The sequence below is a fragment of the Myxine glutinosa genome, chromosome 1, assembly GCF_964187855.1.
Source record: "Myxine glutinosa chromosome 1, kmMyxGlut1.1, whole genome shotgun sequence".
Taxonomy (NCBI): Eukaryota; Metazoa; Chordata; class Myxini; order Myxiniformes; family Myxinidae; genus Myxine; species Myxine glutinosa.
Genome location: NC_136261.1, coordinates 107,318,187 through 107,337,143, shown reverse-complemented (window position 1 = coordinate 107,337,143; position 18,957 = coordinate 107,318,187). Strand labels below are relative to the sequence as shown.

The following is an 18,957-nucleotide window of genomic DNA, read 5'->3' as shown; positions in this document are numbered from 1 at the left end:
GCATACTTTTTGGCACACCATCCCTACATCCTTTTGCATTTATTTTTAAATGTGTTTTATTAATTCATGGACTTAAGATGTAAGCTGAGAATAAATAAAAAACACAAATGGAAGGTTCCAGCTCACTTGACAAGTAACCCTGATGTCTGCACCACTCTTCAAGATGTATCTGCCAGCACTCCAGTGTCCGCCTTTGCCTCACAATTCCATCTGTCTTCATACTCTTGGTACGAGGAGTCTGAACCAACCTCAAGTTTTCTGACAAGGCATCGATGTCTTGGCTCTCAGATTTTGCAACCTTCTCCTTCGCCATTAGGTGTAAGCGAAGCTCATCAACTGCCTTCAAGACAATCAGAATGGTCAGAGTCTCTGCATTAGAATAAAGTTCACTGAACATAGCACAGTTATCCTTATAGTTAGGCTTGTGTTTTCCACTGTTATAACTAAAGTTACACAAGGAGATACACAAGAATCTACACAGGAAACTTTGGTGCATAAGGCCATTTGGCCCATTTTGCCTATGTTGCACCAACTGCAGAAACCATTACCCATCCACACACATCTACCTACAAGTCCTGCCAATATTAACAATACCTTATTGAGCACATCCAGTTCATGAGTGTAGATTCAAAGTTAACTTCCACTTCATATTGTCCTAGCGAGGTACCCGAGCTACGCACGGGTGGGAGCCTTAAATCTCAAATAAAAAATGTTTTGAGAAATTTTATGAAAACTCCCACCCACTTTAAGAAACATACAAGGATCTTAAAGCTGCACAGAAAATTTGGTGGGGCTGGCCCCAAAACTGTAGGAGAAGTACTGTATAAATGAATGTACCTTCATTGATGACGATGAAGCTGAGAACGATGACGATGGTTTACCTAACCAGCGAATGTGTCCACATTCGGTAAATGGCGAAACTGCTCATGCCGAACCCGTGAATGTGTTTATTTGCAGAGAGAGAGAGAGAGAGAGAGAGAGAGAGTAGTTTCGAATTGGTGGAAAATCAAAATCATAATTGTATTGAGAAATTTCTGAAACCTCCCCATCCACCTTAGGACACCCGCTGGGACCCAAAAAGGTTCCACAGAAAGTTTGGCGGGTCTAGCCCCAAAACTGAGGAGGTAGTTCGGGGACAGACGGACAGACAGACACTTCTGTTTTATTATATGGATGACAGAATGACAGATAACTGAATGTGTGAGCCGTAGTAATGAAATGGACTGTTGTGTGGTCACATCAGAGCTGTGTAAAGCATTCTTGCCTTTTTCATGACACCAGTGAACACTGTGTCATACTGAGGAGCAGTGTTTGGTAATTAATTTTCTGGATGAAACCAAAATGTCCAACCAGCCTAAATTAACCAGGGATTATCTGTACAGTTCACTAATATGTCTCTCACTCGGAAATGCACTTGGATGAATGAATGAATGAATGATCGTTTTAAGGCCATTTTTCCCCACTGGAGCGGGGGTTAGCCTTGCGGGCCCCATGACAATCATGGTTCCCTGTTTGAGGCAATGTTTTTATGGCCGGATGCCCTTCCTGACGCCAACCCTTGGTCACGCTCTTACGATGCGCAGGGTGAATAATATTTAAATGTTGATGTGATTAGTGCAGGACTGCAGGTTAATCATGAACAGGGAAATGTAGGTTAATCTTGAACATACATTTACTAACACAGTGTTATATTAGATATACATAATACACATATGGATGGATGATCCTTGCGTCATCAGATACATAGGGCTTCCGAGGAGGTTTCATTGGCTATGGATTTGTTTGTCACTCCGCCAAAGATTTCTCGACTGGCTCACCTCACTCCTAGCAAGTTGGTACTCATTTTTCCGACCTCGCAAGGATAACAGACTGAATCAACCCATCTGGTGTTATTTTGGCAAGGTTAGGGCTTGAACTCAGGACTTTAAGATCCTAAGCCAACCACCTTAACTGGTACATAATACAATTACACATGTACACGCAGGGTGGAGCTTATTTTTGAACTTTTGAAATATGATCTTCTTACCCTCTCAATTTGTTCCTATATATGAAATAAAAATTCAGGCAACATATGAGCACAAATGAACAATATTTAGGGGTAGCTCAATGATGGTAAAGTTTCTGATACCCCAAAGCTGCGGCCGCCCTTTTATTTCGCATACTACTGATAATAGATTAATTCTGTTGATAAATTAAGAACCCAATTTTAACTACTAAGTAAATTGACACTCTCTCCTATCATCATACACACAACATGCAATCATTGTGGTAAAATTAATTACTGGGAACACAGATAAAACCTTTAAGTTATAAAACTCTGTGCTCCATTAAATAAATAATTACAGTAGTAATATGTACATTGTACATACACAATATCTGTTATAATAAAAGAGTAAAATGTTCGTTGAGCTAGAGTCTGCTAGACAATAAATGCTAAAATGAGATGTAGCGCTGACCTGGGAACGCTTATCACCATAGTATCTAAAAGTAAACACTGTACATAGGTGTATCACAGAACACTATTTGAAAATAAAAACGAAGTTATCACAGGCTTTGCAGAGAATCACAGACACAATGGGTGTATAAACATGGTATAATATTATCACAGATTATAGAAGCATAATCATTGTGGTTCAACTGGTTCATATCTATTATCCAACCAATCATCCGAATCCCATTGTTTTGCTGATAAATTGATAATGCAAATTTTCCATGAATTTATATTCCAGACATGTTCAGACTTGTTTACTGTTTGGACTCAATGGACTGACTATGCTGACTAAGCAACAGCTGCAACACTGTTGCAGCAGTATGTTTGTGTAATTGCTTGAGGCATTATGCTCACTGCTCAGTTATTAATAGAACTGTTTGAATTTTCTTGATTCTTAATTTCTTAATGCTATGTTCTATTTCTTTCAGATTCATATCTGATTGAAAATGTCATCTGTGGAAAAAGCAACAAGATCTCAAACCAAGTTGTATCTCCTTGGCGACTCTGTGACTGAATTAAGTGGCAGCAAGTTGCCATCATTGCGTATGGCTCTTGGATTCTTCCTACATCACCATCTCGATCTGAAGGAGACCGTAAGACAATCGTCGGATGTTACCATCACGGAAATAGCTAACTTTTGGAAGAAAGCTAGAATCCCGATGAGAGCTCATCAAAACTGCCAAACCAAGCTTGAGCAGACATTTGAAGAATGGCGTCTTCTGAAAAAGAACAAAGCGCGAACGTCACCAACTCAACTCGCGAGAGAGTCGGCTTTTGTTTCCAGGCTTGAAGACCTTTTTGATGTCGCTCACGCTGATGCTCTGACCAATACGTCAGTATTACAAGAAGACAAGGATTTCTTGTTAGCCCAGCGAGAAAAGGGAAGAAGGGGGTCGCTGGCTGGAGTAGATGTAAAGCTTGCTGCGAAGGAGAAAACGGCGTCCAAAAGAGAGGAGGAAATGCTTGCCAGGCGACAGCGAATGGAGCAAATGAAACAGTTAGCAGCTTCTACAGCTGAACTGATTTCATCTGGTTCTGAATCTGAAAACAGCTCAGCAGAAGATAGTGAAAAGATGGAAACTGGGGACAATGCAAGTGAGGGAGCTGCTGGAGGCATCACATTTCAGACACGAAAAAGAAAGAGGGGGCGAAAAACTGTCGTTACTGAAGAACTCGCAGCCGCTCTAGATCGCACAAAAGTGTCAGACTGCAAAGCCGTTTTTGTTATAGCAGAAACTGCCAAAAGCTTGGGACAGAACATTGATGAACTTGCTCTAAACAGAGACTCAATTCGCCGACAAAGAGTACAACACCGAGTCCAGAGATCTGCAAATATAAAGGCGGAGTTTCAGGGTAATGTTCCCCTTGTTGTTCACTGGGACGGCAAACTGATCCTTGATCTAATTGGAAAAGAGAAGGTTGATCGCCTGCCAGTATTGGTTTCAGGGAAAGGAGTTTCTCAGCTACTCACAGTTGCCAAGCTTCCATCTGGAACAGGTGAGGCTCAGGCTGCTGCTGTCTTTGGAGCCATTGAAGACTGGGGCGTAGCCGACAGCATCCGAGCTATGTGTTTTGACACAACCAGCTCAAACACTGGTCGGATCGCTGGTGCCTGTGTCCTCCTAGAGCAGAAGCTTGAGAAGGAGCTCTTGTCACTAGCTTGCAGGCATCACCTTATGGAATTGATAATTGGTGCAGTGTTCCAAGTGTGTATGGGATTGGGAGCCAAATCTTCTCCCGAGGTTCCACTCTTCAAACGCTTCCAGGAATACTGGGGATTCATAGACACGGCCAAGTATGAACCAGGGATTGCAGCTGATGACGTGGCAAGTCTAGTGGAAGACATAAAGCAAGGCACTATCGATTATGCCAACAAGCATCTTGAACAGAGTCAGCTGAGAGATGATTATAAAGAATTCTTGGAACTTGTGATTGTCTTTCTCGGTGCTGCTCCTGCCAGAGGAGTGCGATTCATGTCACCCGGAGCAATGCACCACGCCCGCTGGATGTCCAAAGTAATATACCGTCTCAAGATCTGGATGTTCAAGGCTCAATTCAAACTGACTCCTGCAGAAAAGAGAGGATTACGTGATGTGTGTGTATTCACAGTACGTGTCTACCTGACAGCCTGGATCTCTGCACCTCAAGCATCAGGTGCTCCTTACAGTGACCTGCTGCTGCTGAAGTCACTGCTTGAATACTCATCAATCCATCCAGCCATCTCAAAGTAAACATCACGCAAGTTTTCCAATCACGTGTGGTACTTGTCACAGGAACTTGTTAGCTTGGCTTTCTTCGACAGTCGGGTCAGTTCGGCAACCAAGAGACTGATGGTGAGTGCCATGAAGAATGAAGAAGACCAAGATCAGGATCATTCCAAGCGAATCACTGTTGCTCTTGATTCATTCAAGGACAAGAACTTGGAAGATTTCGTCACAGCAAGGTCAATGAAACTTCTGCGAATTATGGAACTTCCAGATGGATTTCTCGCGGTTGATCCGGACTTGTGGGATGACAGAGACGACTACAAGCAGGCTGCAGAAACAGTCAACTCTCCAAAAGTTGTCAATGACTATGCTGAACGTGGAGTGGCACTCATTCAGGAGTACAGTGGGTTGATAACCCGCGATGAAACTCAGCTGCAATTCCTGCTGCAAGTTGGCGAGGACCATCGCAGAATGTACCCTGATAGCAGAAAATATACACTGTCCGGGATGCCATGAAAATAATAAATTTGGGGTTTGCTGGACGTTGTCAGACTGATACTATGAACTCTGTCAGAAATTGAACAAAGAATTCACTATTAACGTGTTCAAAAATAAATACTGTGTTCAAGTGTGTTGTTTAAAATAAATTAAGATATAGTCTGATATACTCGTAATTCATTGAATTTTTATAATTTTCATAATCTTTGCGGCCCTTGAGCTACCCCTAGACATAATAATTTAGTGCTTAAACTTTTTATACAGTGTTTCTATATTATATGGAACAGCTTAAGGGGGTAAGACTTTCAAAAATAAAAATTTAGTTTTTAAAATTTTTTTGAGCTCTACCGTAATGTACAGTATACGAGTATCATGGTAATGCCACAAAAATACAGGATAACCATAATTCAGGTTAGCAGGAATGTAAAGAATGCAAAAAAAGAACTGAAAGAGATCCCTTTTCGTTGCATGCTGTACTTTTCTCATTCATTTTTACATTTTGTGTTCATGAGTCACACTTTTATGATTGCCTCAACCTCAATTTTTTTTATTTTTTTTTACAATTCAGGTTGCCACGCTAAAATACAACTTTAGCTTCTAAATGTATGTGCAAAAATTTCAACAATCATTATGTCACCATGACAACAGCAACAGCCAAATAGCTATCAATATATTAAAGCAAACTTGAGCCTGCAAAGTTAAAAGGTAATGGAAGTCTTCTTCTTCTCACCGTAGTCTCTCCATGAGCCACTGCCTCAACAACATAGTCCTCCACACTTCCCAGAATGCTGTGGGGTAGGAAGTAGCCATCCTTGTCAAATGCTGGACCAGCACAGCCTGCACACATGCACATTAGTGTTGTTTTTTTGATGAGTGTATTGTAATATTGATATATTTATATTATATTTTACTTCTTTTTTTTTTTTTGTATACAACATCGAGGCTCGTGTAAGAGCTAACATTAATGACAAAAAAAAAACGGACACATAAGACAAAATAAAGGGAGCGGGAGACCAGAGAGGAAGCACACAAGAGGATGGGGAGAAAGAGGATGGGGAGAGGGGGAAGCACACAAGTACAACATTTGAGAGCAGGGACATCGGGAGATCTGTGGGAGGGAGAGGGCTTTGGGGGAGGAGACGTGGGAAGGGGGTTGGGGGTGAGGGAAGTAAAAAAAAACATGGAGTAAAAAAAACAACCCCAAAAAAACACATGGACACAGCTAGGACTTCCAGGAAAGAAGTCAGTATTTCAGAAAAGTGGATCTGGGGTGAATTAACAGGGGTAGAAAAGATCAAGGTTTTGGTTGGGGGAAGATAAGAGATGGTGGTGAACAGCTGTTTTAAAGACCTGGAGGGAGGAGTGGGATTGAAGAGCGTGAGGGAGTTTGTTCCAGAGGCGGGAGAAAAGAGGAATGAAAGAGTGAAGGTGAGCAGAGAGTCTTGATTTTGGCAGTTTCACCAGAAGATGATTGCTGGCAGATCTTGTACGACCTGTAGGAATATTTGGGGGACAGAGCACAGACAGGGCTGCGGGGGCTAGGCCAGAGAGGAGTCGGTAGAAGACAGAAAGACCCCCAACCTGCCTGCGGTGAGTGAGTGAAAGGCCCTCAGGGCTCAGAGTTAGCTTCCTCACGGGAGATTCCTTTAATATTGTTTGTAGGAGACTTTACTATTGTATGTAGCATTCTATTGTAAAATTTGAAACAACACTCTCCAGGATGATTGGAAATGCAAAAGTCACATCTGCTGAAATCACTAAACAAGACAATTGATGATCAACATATCAGCATCAGAATGATGTGAAACAGATGGACATTAAATACACATGCACAAGATTAGCAACAGTAGTAAAGATCACAGATATATGTGGGCGATGAGTCCATGAGATGGTGGTCAGCTGATCCTCAGAGGGGCTTGGGTGAAGAGCAAATGTAGGGAGGAAATTCTAGGGGGATTGGCAGGGGGGAAGAAGAGGAAGGATTGGGGGGAGTTAGTTGTAAACAGCTGTTGTTAATAAATGAGGGGTAATGAGCAGAGCTGCCATCATGGTTGAGAGATGTTGAGACAAATAGAGTATTATTACATTATTATCCAATTATTTTCTCCATGGAATTATTTGTTTCAAGTCTTTCTGATGATATTATACCAGTTTTATGAAGAGGGGCAGGCTTGCCAACCACTTGGTGTTTCTGTTGCTGTGAGCTCTTTACTTGTGTTTGGACCCTTTTCACCGTCACCTCACGTGCTGCTGGAGGCATGATCGATTCCAGTGCGCGGTTATGTGCCTGGAAACCATAAATTGGGTGGAAATTATTATTATAATGAATCATTCAAACTTCGGGTCAGGCTCATTAAAAATAAACTAAAGTGTGAAGAAAAGTAAAGTAATCGTCCATATAAGTCTTAAAACTGAGTATATGACTGAACACTTCCAATAATTTTATTATTGTCCAAGACCCCCTCAATCTATTTGAAAACTGCAGGGAAAACCATTGGGAATGCGATATAAATGGTGATAAAGGAAACTAGAATGGCACTCTTCGACATCTCAATGTCAAACGATATCCCTCTGCCCACATTATTATGTCATTATGCACACTTGCACCAAGTTGGATTTAAATTCCTTCAGCTGTTCTCAAGTATCACATTTACACCTGCCATGACCTCTGACCTTTGACCTTTGATGCCAAAATCTAATCAGTTCATATTTTCATCAAAATATATACTTGTATCAAGTTTGGTCAAAATGCCATCACTGGTTAACCAGTTAGTGCAGTAACAGAATTGTTACCTAATGGGACCTCTCACCTTTGACCTCTTGACCCCATAATGTAATCCATTTATCTTTACATAATTATACATACTTGTACCAACTTTGACTTAGTTCCCTTCAGCAGCTATTAAGTTATCGCGTTAACAAAAACCTATTACAGAAATTGACCTTTGACCTCTTGATGCAGAAATCTAATCAGTTCATCCTTGAATCATAATACATACTTTTACAAAGTTTGGTCAAAATTCCATCACTGGTTCACAAGTTAGCTCGGTAACAGACATTTTACTGAACAGGATATCTGACCTTTGACCTCTTGACCCCATAATCTAATAAATTCATCTTTGCGTCATTATACATACTTGTACCAAGTTTGACTTAGTTCCCTTCAGCCGTTCGTAAGTTATCGCGGTAATGGAAACCTATTACATACCGTGCCCTTTGACCTCTTGACCCCACAATCAAATCAGTTCATCTTTGCATCATAATACATGTTCATTTTACCCGGTGTGTACCCCGGTTTAGAATAGGTACACCGTATCCCTGCGTGTCGTAAGAGGCGACTAAAAGGGTTGGCGTCAGGAAGGGCATCCGGCCATAAAAACACTGCCTCAAAAAGAGAACCATGACAATTACGACTAAAGATGGTCGAAGAAGAAATGCGGGCAAGGGGGTTAACAAGGGGAGATGCAGAAAATAGGGCAAAATGGAGAACATTGTCATGGGGACCGCAAGGCCCCCGCTCTAGCAGGGAAAATGGCCTTAAAATGCCTGTTGTTGTTGTTTGCATCATAATACATACATGTACCATTGTACCAACTTCTGTCAAAATATCATCACTGGTTCACAAGTTATCATGGTAACAGGATTTTTTTTAACCTAACATGACCTCTGACCTTTGACCTTGTGACTCCAAAATCGAATCAGTTCATCTTTACATCATTATACATACCTGTACCACGTTTGACTTAGATCACTTCAGCCTTTTTCAAGTTATCGTGGTAGCAAAAACCTATCACAGATGCACAGACGGAGGGACACACGGACAGACAGCTTGACGAAAAACCCAAAAACATAATGCCTCTGGCAACTTCGTCATAAGAGGCATAAAAATACTTTGATCATGAGTACTGTATATCTTCGGGCCATCTCCAGACATTAATTTTGGGTCTAGTGAATCCTGGCTATGAGTATGTGGACAAAAAGTATGTGGACAGGTAATGGACAAAAAATGGAAACATCTGGATAATGAGGGACACCAAGTATATTGAAAGCAATGGCTTTCCACACAAGTGTGGCCTAGGTGTTAATTAAGCAGACTAGTGAGGTACCCGTGCTACACGCGGGTGGGAGGCCAGAGGCAAACAGACAATGCAGAAACGGCGAATGCTAAAGCATGAAACCAATAAATTCCACATTCCTGTAGCACTTTCGTCGCACGTCAGACATGGACAGCAAGTTCGTGAAGGACTTCCATGAAAAACGTACCCGTTCGCAAATAAACGGGTACGTTCACGTATAGAAACATCGATCATGGGTCCGTGGCGAATCTGCATATGGCGATCTGTGAATTTCACGTTTAGAAAGTAGAAACCCTCATGGCATTTCGTCATTCACTTGAACTCGATATCTCTTTTTTCATTCCAAACAGCATCACACCAATCACAAATTAAATAGCATTAATTATAAAAAATAAACTTTTAACAACATTGTTAATGTTTCCTTCATTGTAAAAACTACCAAGTCAACAGTTAAAAGGATTTTGAGCCGATAGGTGTTACGGCCTTGGCAAGATCGATGGAGACAATGATCTGTTAGCTTATACACCGCCCAAATAGCTATGTGGATTTCTCTCATGTGGAGATTAAACCCACATCGTTTTAACTTTGGCCGAGGTCATTATTTACTTTGATTGATGCTTATATATGAATCAAAAATAAGATAATTGGTTTTGGGTCATCCTTTCCGCATATCTCGTGGGATTGTGAGTTGGAGAGACGACCGTGATGGCGGGGAAGGGGTTGGAATTCTCTCAAGCAGGGATTCAACCCATGTCCTTATAAAAGGTCTTTGTCCGAGGTCATTATTTTTAACTGTGTGTTTTCATCCGTCAGGTTGCAATCGGTGCAGCCATTTGTGCAGTAGCCAGGAAAATAACGATATGCGGCAGTCCAAACCTGAAAATGCTGGAGACCAAAGCTGAAATTGGAAAAACAATATAGCCTATTTTACTCCAGGGGCTCCCAGGATTACCCACCCAAAATATCGTTGCGATCGGTTCAGCCGTTTTTGCGGTACCTGGGAACGGACGGACAGAAGGACAGACGGACATTTGGTGAATTATAGTAAGATGACATCACAGCATACTTAGGGTCATGTATAAAAATGCTGCACAGGCCTGGTTGCCTATAATTATGGCTAGCATTGCTGCAAAAGGAGATCTCAGTGACTTTGAAAGACGGGTGATTGTTGGGGCGCGTTTGGCAGGAGCTTCAGTGACAAAGACAGCTCAACTTGCTGTTTCACGAGCAACAGTCATGGAGCTCTGATGGCAAGACATCATTAGAAAAGGCAACAGTGAGCGGAACCGCATACTCCAGGATCATATCTGTTCAACATATCAGCATCAGAGCGCATACCTCACTCATTCCTCATTTTACTTATTCATTCATCTGCTTGCAGAATGCAAGCACGCCCTACTTGTGGTACCTACAATATTACTTACCGGATAAACTACGTTGGATGAAATTCAATATCTAAATATCATATTACGAGAATATTTAACAGGTCATTTAATTGCCTGGTTTATACATCCGTTGAATACGTTTTGCACATTAATTTGCTGCTCGATAAGCATACTTTCCCTTGTGAGTTGTTTTCTTTGGAGAGATCACTATTTCTATCAACACGTATACTGGTCAATGGATGGCCATGTACTTGTCAATGAATGGCCATATACAATTAAATGTAAAAAAAACAAACAAATAAAACCCCCCTTTATGTACCTCATCTAGGATCTCTGGTGAAAGAATAAGAGCTTGGATGTCTGGACCACAGATCGTGCGGTCAACACATGGAGATTCAGACGTCTCGTTCACCACATCCTCCACCTTGCTTGAGTCCGTGGAGATTGTTGTTGCTATGTTGAGAAATAAGTATTTGAAATTAGTACTATGTTAAAGCTTGTTCAGTGGATGGGAATGGTGATCAGTAAGTCTATGGTCAGATATTAAAAAGTCAATGAATAAGATTGAGAAGAAAAAAATTCGACAAGCTTTAACTACATTTTTGTATCCAGTATAAGTAGTGTAAAAATTAACAATCACCCTTTTAATTGTTTTTTCCAAACAGGTATTGAGGCTGTAAACAGTGGGACAGGGGGAAAAAGGATCAACAGAAAAAAATGGGGTAAAGGGAAAACAATGGGACAACAACAAACAGTGCAACCACAACACAAGGTGAGGTATTAGGAGGAATGTGAGAAGGTCTCAGCACATGGAGTAAAGCAAAATAATGGAAATAATACAATAACATTAATCAGAGGTGTCTTCTTCTTCTTCTTGAAAAAGGCCACAAATATTCCATTGTGTGGAGTTGGCCGGGGAACCTTTTTGCTCCAAGGCTTTCCAAACCGGCTGCCCAGGCCTGACATTCAAATAAGTAATTAGGGCAGAAATTTGTCCATGGTGATGGCGAGAGCTCACCTACACTTCACGAAGGATACCATGGAATATTTAAGGTCCATCAACTAATGCCGGCAGACGGGGCGTTCAGTTTAACACCACCCGAGGGACGGCACTCACATTGATTAATCACCCTGCCTGTGAAACACCAGGATGACAATTTATAGCTATGTCGGGATTCAAACCCAGGCGAGACGGCTTGGAGTGAGTGTGCATACCTTTCAACCATCCTGCCATGGTGTGGGGATTCATTGCTTTATAGTCACTGAAAACATTTTTCAATTCTCTCTTGAACTAGTAGTTCACTTGTCCGGTTGCTTTACTAATTATAATCCTCTAATTTATTTTGCCTTCCTAACTCCGGGGATGTCCCCACGGAGAACCAAGCCGCGGTATCACCATGGAAGCTTGCCAAGATTGAAGCATGTAGAGTGCTCACCAAGTGGCTTAAGCAAGCACTCAAGTAAGCACTCCAACGAAGGATATCGCACCCATCTCTTAGATGAATATGGAGGAAGGGCTCTTCTTCTTCTTTCTAAGTTTTATGGCATTTTCAGAGCTCCGAGGCTCTATATACGCCACGAGCCCAGAAATAACAGCGGTGAACGAAGGGGCCTTATATAATCCATAATACTATGTGACTTTCTCACTCTCTTTTAAAAATCTCAGACAGACCGACAGACCCTTCGCCAATCCCCACCTATTTAATACTTTGAAGTAGATGCAATCTGGGTCTGTCATATAGAAGGAATTTTAAAAACAGATGGTTAAAATCTTCAGGTTTCCTACAAGTATCACAGGTTTCCTACAAGTCACACCAGTAGAGTGACACCCTACCCCATGGAGGTATGAAGATGACCGAGCAGAAGGGATGACAGCCTTCCTTAAATAAATACGTTAATTATAAGAAACAGTGGTTTCTTAAAATTTACACATTTCACTCCAAATTTTGCAGATTATTTAGTCCACCAGCTCAAATTGTAAAATCAGAAGACAGATTTCACTTATATACTTTAATCAGTAAGTGAGAGGGCATCGTGTAAAATAACATCATGTAATGGATAAAATCACTGAGCTCCTAATTTGAAAACTATAGCACCTAAAAAAGTGATATAATACAGCGATTCATAGGTATGAAGATCAGGCATTTGATGATGTGTGAGGAAAGTGAAAAGGCAAGTTTTTAACACTTAATCGTGTAGAAACCGTTGCGGCCTGTTCCAAGGCAAGGTGTCTTTGAACAGGCTGAAACAAAGCTTTAGGCCCCTGCGAGGGATAGCAGGCTGACCAAAGATAGAGCCTGTTTTTTATTTTATTTAATAAGCTGTTTAATTTTCCTCAAAAGGGGTGTTTAAATTTACCCAAACACCCAGTTTTCATTCATGGAGAGGGAAAGAGAGAGGACAGGCAGTGTGAGGAAGGGGATGGGGGGAATGAGGGAATGTGAGGAAGTGGGAGAGCAAGAAAGGAGGGGAGAGCGAGAAAGGGAGGGGGGGGGGAAGAGCGAGGAAGGGGAAGCGTGAGAAAGGGGGGAGCATGAGGATGGGGGGAGATCAAGGAAGGGTGGGCCAGGAAGAGGGGAGGGCGATGCTTCACCACACGTCACTATACACTCCGGGACGGAGGGGCTACAATGTGGGTGATGGGAGCGAGGAGGGGGAGGAAGAGCGAGGAGGGGGGAAAGAGAGAGGAGAGGGAGGAAGGATGGGGGAGAGAAAGGAGAGAGGAAGAGAGCGATACAGGAATTTCCCTATTTACGTCATAGATGTGTTTCTGGAAAACATCATTTAAATCAAACTTCAAAATCCGAATGACTTTTCTCTCTTGAACTCATAGTTCAATTGTCCTGTTGCTTTACTCATTCTAATCCTCCTGTTATGTTAGTCGTTCTTTTCATCTCATGTTTAATTTAATTTATTTTTCCTCCCTAACTGGAGAATCCCCTTCGTGGTGATCTCACTGGTTAATTATTTTCGTTACACTCACTGAAGTTACACTTTCGGCACATTCCTTAATCTTTTCTTCACTCACTTTAATTCTCCAAACAGGAGAAAAAGTTAAGTTTAATACTTTGGTATTTTCACATTTTCTTCTGTAAATATGGAGGACGGACCACAGACTTGCTTAAATTAAACACACTTAGTTATAACAATCGCGATTTTCTTAAAATGTTAAGCTTTCACTCCAGATTTTGCTACTTATTTAATGCACGAGCTCTGATTCTTAAATCCGAAGGCAGATATAGATTATATACTTTAATTAGTCTGTGCGAGTACATCGTTGTTCCAACCAAGGCAAGGTATTTTTGAGTAGGCCAAAAAAATGGCGGATTACCGATTAAGATCCCTGCAAACTGAACACAGGCTAACCAAGGGTAGGCCTATTTTTGGTTTTACCATAAATTATCTTCAAAGGGGAAGTTTAACTTTACCAAAATACCCAGATTTCATTCATGCACTCCCTTGTAGTTCCCTCAGTAAGCAGGCAAAGTTTTGGGCTGCTATTTTTTTCATGGCTTTGGAGTTACAGACGAGACACACTGACTGAATGACTGACTGACAAACTCACATTTATTGTTACCTCCGCCACCAAAGGTGGATAGAGGTTATGTTTTCACCCCTGTCTATCTGTTTGTTTGTTTGTGAATAGGATATCCCAAAAAGTTGTGGACGATTTATGACAAAACTTGGTGGTGGAGGAGTTGGTTAGGCGACATTAATAAGCCAATTAGATTTTGATTCAGGTCCAAATCCATATCCCACCTATCCATGGGTTACAGAACGTTAAGTGTTTAACCCGGCGGACGTATGCTCTCTCCCGAGTGCCGTTCCAGTTATAGATGTATACTATACACATAGGATGCACCCGAGTAGTTTCTTGCAGTATGCAAGTATGCCCCACTGGTAATTGATATTGCTGCGGTTTTGAGATTTGTACAGTAAACTTAATAAAGGTTAAAGGTTTGCCCCCCATAGTTAGTCACACGAGCAACATGTAGCATCATTTGTAGTATAGTTATGTCATAGTATATGTGAGAGTAGGCCCCTTCCAATGTTAATCCTGCGTTGTTTTAAAGACAGGAGGATAGGCCCTACTTCTACGAACCATTCCACATCCATAGGCTCGATCCATTGCGGCTAAAAAGCCCTAGTTGTGCTGGGCGCGAGTTAACACGAGGTGGGCCTCGGCAGGTGGAGGAGGGTTGAGCTCGGCATGGCGGCAGTGGGGACGGTAAGCATGAGTCACCAATCAGGGCTCACAGCATGTGGCTGCAGCACTGCGTCACAGGGCATGGTTGGAACATCGATCGGGCTAAGGGCGTGGCAATAAAACCGATCGCGCGAAGCCCCCACCTCAGTTATGAGGAGGGAGAGGCGCCCGTCAGGACTCAGTTGAGTTGCGCGTGAGTTCAGTCGGGAGCCCCCAGAGTTATGGGAGAGGTGCGCTGGAGTGACTTCTGAGTTATGAGAAGGGAGACGGGCTTGAAGAGAATCATTCGCACTGTATGAACTTGGCTACGAGGAATACGTGGGCGCAGCCAGGGCGTTGATAACTTACGCGGTTCAGCCAAAGCGAGTGAACGCGGCTGAATAACCGCCAGCCGCGCTAAGTCCGCCCTCTACCGTTCGCCCCGAGATTATTACCCGTTTTGTTCGAGCGACACGATACGAGTCCCTGCCTTCGTCTACCTCCATCTTCACGGGACGTGCGGGGACCGTGGAGAGTGAGACGGGGCTGAGCCTGGACGATCACCGCAGCGCTGGAGAACATCATCCTGCCCATCTGCAATCCCCGTGTGAGTGTGAGTGAGATGGGCCCGTTTGTCCTTGGGTATTAAGCATAAGACTGTCTAAGCTTCCCTGTGTCTCTTCGTCCTGAACTGTAAATACGTGCAATAATAATTAAACCTATTTGTTCTTCCTTTTCTTCTGAATTCGATCGTCTTTGTGATTTTGTCCATTGACTAAGCGTGGCACGGGTAAAACCGCTTGAATCGGGTTCCACTATCTATAAAGGCACGGATCACATGTACGCAAACCGCTCGGCGTATCACCATCACACGTGGTTCGTGAGAGGCTTATTCCCTCGCTTCCAGGGCAGTGCTAGTACTTAGGTACGAGCGAATTTGGTTCCGAAACCCTATTTGGCGCTGTCCGGAAGGGACGTAATAGGTCTCGGGTCGCGCCAGGTCAGTAAAGACAAGGGGATTAATAAGGGGGGAAGGCCGGCGGCAGATCCACAACAATATCTATCTATAATTCCAGCAATCTCTGTGTGTCTGTGTGTCTGTGTGTCTGTGTGTCTGTGTGTCTGTGTGTCTGTGTGTCTGTGTGTCTGTGTGTCTGTGACCGCTGTTTCTCGACAACCACGGGTCCGATATACTTGAAACTTGCCAGGTATATTGCTGGGGACCCGAGGATGTGCCTTTTCAAGGTTTGAAATTAATCGGACAAGTACTTACCGAGCTATGTCCAAAAAACGCTTCAACCAATCAGAGAGCAGCGAACTATCACGTGTGCCGAACCGTTAATGCAATGCAAGCGTTAATGCGTTAATGCAAGGCTTTTCTTTTTTTCCCTCTTCTCTTTCTACTTTTCCTTGCGATTAAATTGCAAACAGCCAAAATACGTTGGCGCTAATTGAATAATTGGCCATTAACACTAAAATAATCGTAACTGCGATATGCCAACTTCCGGACAGTGAAGCCTTCCCTGTTGTTGTTGTTTGCAGCAGCTGTTTGCAGCAAGGCAAGGCTTTTCTTTTTTTCCCTCTTCTCTTTCTACTTTGCCTTGCGATTAAATTGCAAACAGCCAAAATACGTTGGCGCTAATTGAATAATTGGGCATTATGTTTTACAACTAATAAAAACGAATTTGCGATTCATTCGCTTTCCTGCGCGTTTGTGTACGCGATGGCGATTTCTTTACCAAACTCCGGAAGCCATTCGCTTTGGACCGAACCATTGCATGTAAATAGAGGGGGGGGATTGTCACCACTCGCAAGCCGTTCGCTTTGGACCAAACCATTTCATGTAAATAGGGGGGGGGATATAATTTTAGATATATATATAGTACGGGCATGCCCTAGTCATTCTAATTTGAAGATAGACGTTGAGGGGTGAATCTGGAACTTATAAACTGAAGTGGAAAACATTGCCATGTTCCTGCAGCTGCTTCCACGATGCACATATTCACCAGAGCAATTCGAATACACGGCCAAATAATTGGTGTAACTTTCCATTGCAGTAAGTCAGAATAACGAGATAAACGTGCTGGATTGTAGAGCTACTGATGTTAGAGTTGCCAGCAGGGCCGGCGCCAGAGTATTTTGCGCCCTAGGCAAACCCAGCTACTTGCATCCGCCCCCCACCCCAATTTTTTTTTGCCAACTTCGATTATTAAAAACAGATGTTTTGTAGAAAAAATAAAAAGCAGAAAACTTGAAACTGCTAAAAAAAAATTACATTGCAAGAATAAGTACCGTAAGATGCCAACAGCACCAATATTAAAGGCGCAATTTCCAATAATATGACAGTGGCCCTGTTACCCCACGCTTTGGGGCAAATGGGCTTTCACTTTTTAAAAAAATGACTACATGTGGTTTGCAATGCAAAATAAAGAAAGTGGTCCCTTTATGAGTGTGTGAATGGAAATTACAGATAAACAAAACAGTTTTTGGTTTGAGTAATAAGTTTTAGATATGCAAAATCAAAATTTTAAATAATCAGTCTTTGATTATCTTTCGCAAATTGTGTTGTTTGTTGTCCTTAATGGCAGGTGCATCTTGCCTCATGTTACTCTATATTTTTGACAAGTATTTGTTCTGATGCAGTTCTCCCACGTGTGTGATGGTCTTGGGTTCATATCCAGCTGCATCATGCACTCGGAGCTTCTTGAGTATTTCAGCACCTTTGGGATTTCACTGTCCATTTGCGTCACCCTTATAGCAGTGGGAGAGTTTCAAGAGCAAACCCAGCTTGGAACCATCTTGGCCGGGACACTGATCATCGCTGTCCGGACGTACGAGAACACCTGGGGATACGGAGTCTATGCTGGACCCATCATCACTGCTATTACCCTGCTTTCCATCAAGTTTGGAAGAAAAATGATGAAAACAAGGGCAGTTTCCCCTCAGAGAAGGGTTTATACTCATCAACTCGCACCTGGCCTCTGCTTCCTTATCCTCGCCTTCACCCTTCGCTTTTACTTCCAGAATTGGGGCTACACGTATGTACACAGTGCATTCCACTGCAGCCTGGCTGCAGCCTGCATCCTCTTGTTGCCCGAGAAGAACAAGTCAGCGACTGCGAATCGCCCAACCGAACTAACCTGCTGCACACTCTGCTGCTGCCCATAGCACTTCTCAAACCATGCAAATCTGCAATCATTATTAAAACATTCAATGTAAACCTGCTTCGATACATGATCATATATCTGAGATACTCAAATTAAGTTTAACTAATAGTTCATCTTTAACAGTTGTAGGGTTTTGAAGTACTTGTGTGACTTATTGTAACCACGACTTCATCGTGCAATTCATATTCCAATGAATACCAAGTTGTAAACAAATTAATTTTTCTTTTCCAAATCAAAAAAAAAATTCTTTCCTGAAAAATCTAAATTCTTTCCTGGAAGTCCTAGCAGTGTCCATGTGTTTTATACCTCTCCCACCCCTTCCCCCCTTTGAGTAATAAGTTTTTTTTTTTTTGATATGCACAGAAAATATCTGTGCAAAGCACAGAAAAAGCAGAGGGTGCAAGACCATATAGGAGGCGGTCAAAGATAGAGAGACCACCGACCTGACTGTGGTGGTGAAGTGATAGACCCATCGACTCGGCTTCATCATGGGGGATTCCAATAATCTTGAAGGCCTTTGTTTCCATGGCATCAAGCTGAACAAGATGTGAGGCGGGAGAGCCAGCTCGGAGCGGAGAGCAGTACTCCATCAAACTGTGGATCAACGCCTTATAGTCAGTTTCCTTATGTAATTTTGCTGACTTTTTGGGGGAATAGGAAAACTACACATTTTCTGAAAGCTTATGTGTCACTGAGTGCGTCTCGCCCTCACCCCCCCCCCCCCCCCCCCCATTCACGTGCCTCCTCCCCCCAAGCCCTCTCCCTCCCACAGATCTCCCGATGTCCCTGGTTTCAAATGTTGTACTTGTGTGCTTCCCTCTCTCTCCTCCCATCTTGTCTCCTGCTCCCTTTATCTCGTTTTATGTGTCAGTTTGTCTTTTTTGTGATTGATGTTAGCTCTTACATGAGCCTCGATGTTGTATACAAAAAAATACAAAATAAAATAT

The 18,957-nt window shown here is 42.5% G+C and overlaps 2 protein-coding genes across 6 annotated transcripts in view; one reads left to right on the top strand and one right to left on the bottom strand.

Moving 5' to 3' along the window:
* The window catches only part of MYCBPAP (MYCBP associated protein), a 59,142-nt gene that overhangs the window by 39,069 nt on the left and 1,116 nt on the right, over positions 1-18,957 (bottom strand). For 3 of the 5 annotated variants that reach the window (XM_068116786.2, XM_078775787.1, XM_068116789.2), the window contains exons 2-5: positions 10,977-11,110; positions 7,345-7,483; positions 5,927-6,033; positions 127-340 (exon numbers count right to left, since the gene is read on the bottom strand). In XM_068116786.2, the coding sequence (XP_067972887.2) occupies positions 127-340; positions 5,927-6,033; positions 7,345-7,483; positions 10,977-11,110 (594 nt within the window). Of the gene's footprint in view, positions 1-126; positions 341-5,926; positions 6,034-6,546; positions 7,144-7,344; positions 7,484-10,976; positions 11,111-18,957 lie in introns of those variants that run through there. The other 2 variants (XM_078775791.1, XM_078775796.1) reach the window with 2 other exon arrangements.
* Positions 11,145-18,011, top strand: LOC137419089 (protein myomaker-like). The gene is made up of 3 exons (XM_068105276.2): positions 11,145-11,181; positions 11,323-11,429; positions 17,487-18,011. Exons 1-3 carry the CDS (start codon positions 11,145-11,147, stop codon positions 18,009-18,011), a joined length of 669 nt encoding a protein of 222 aa, XP_067961377.2.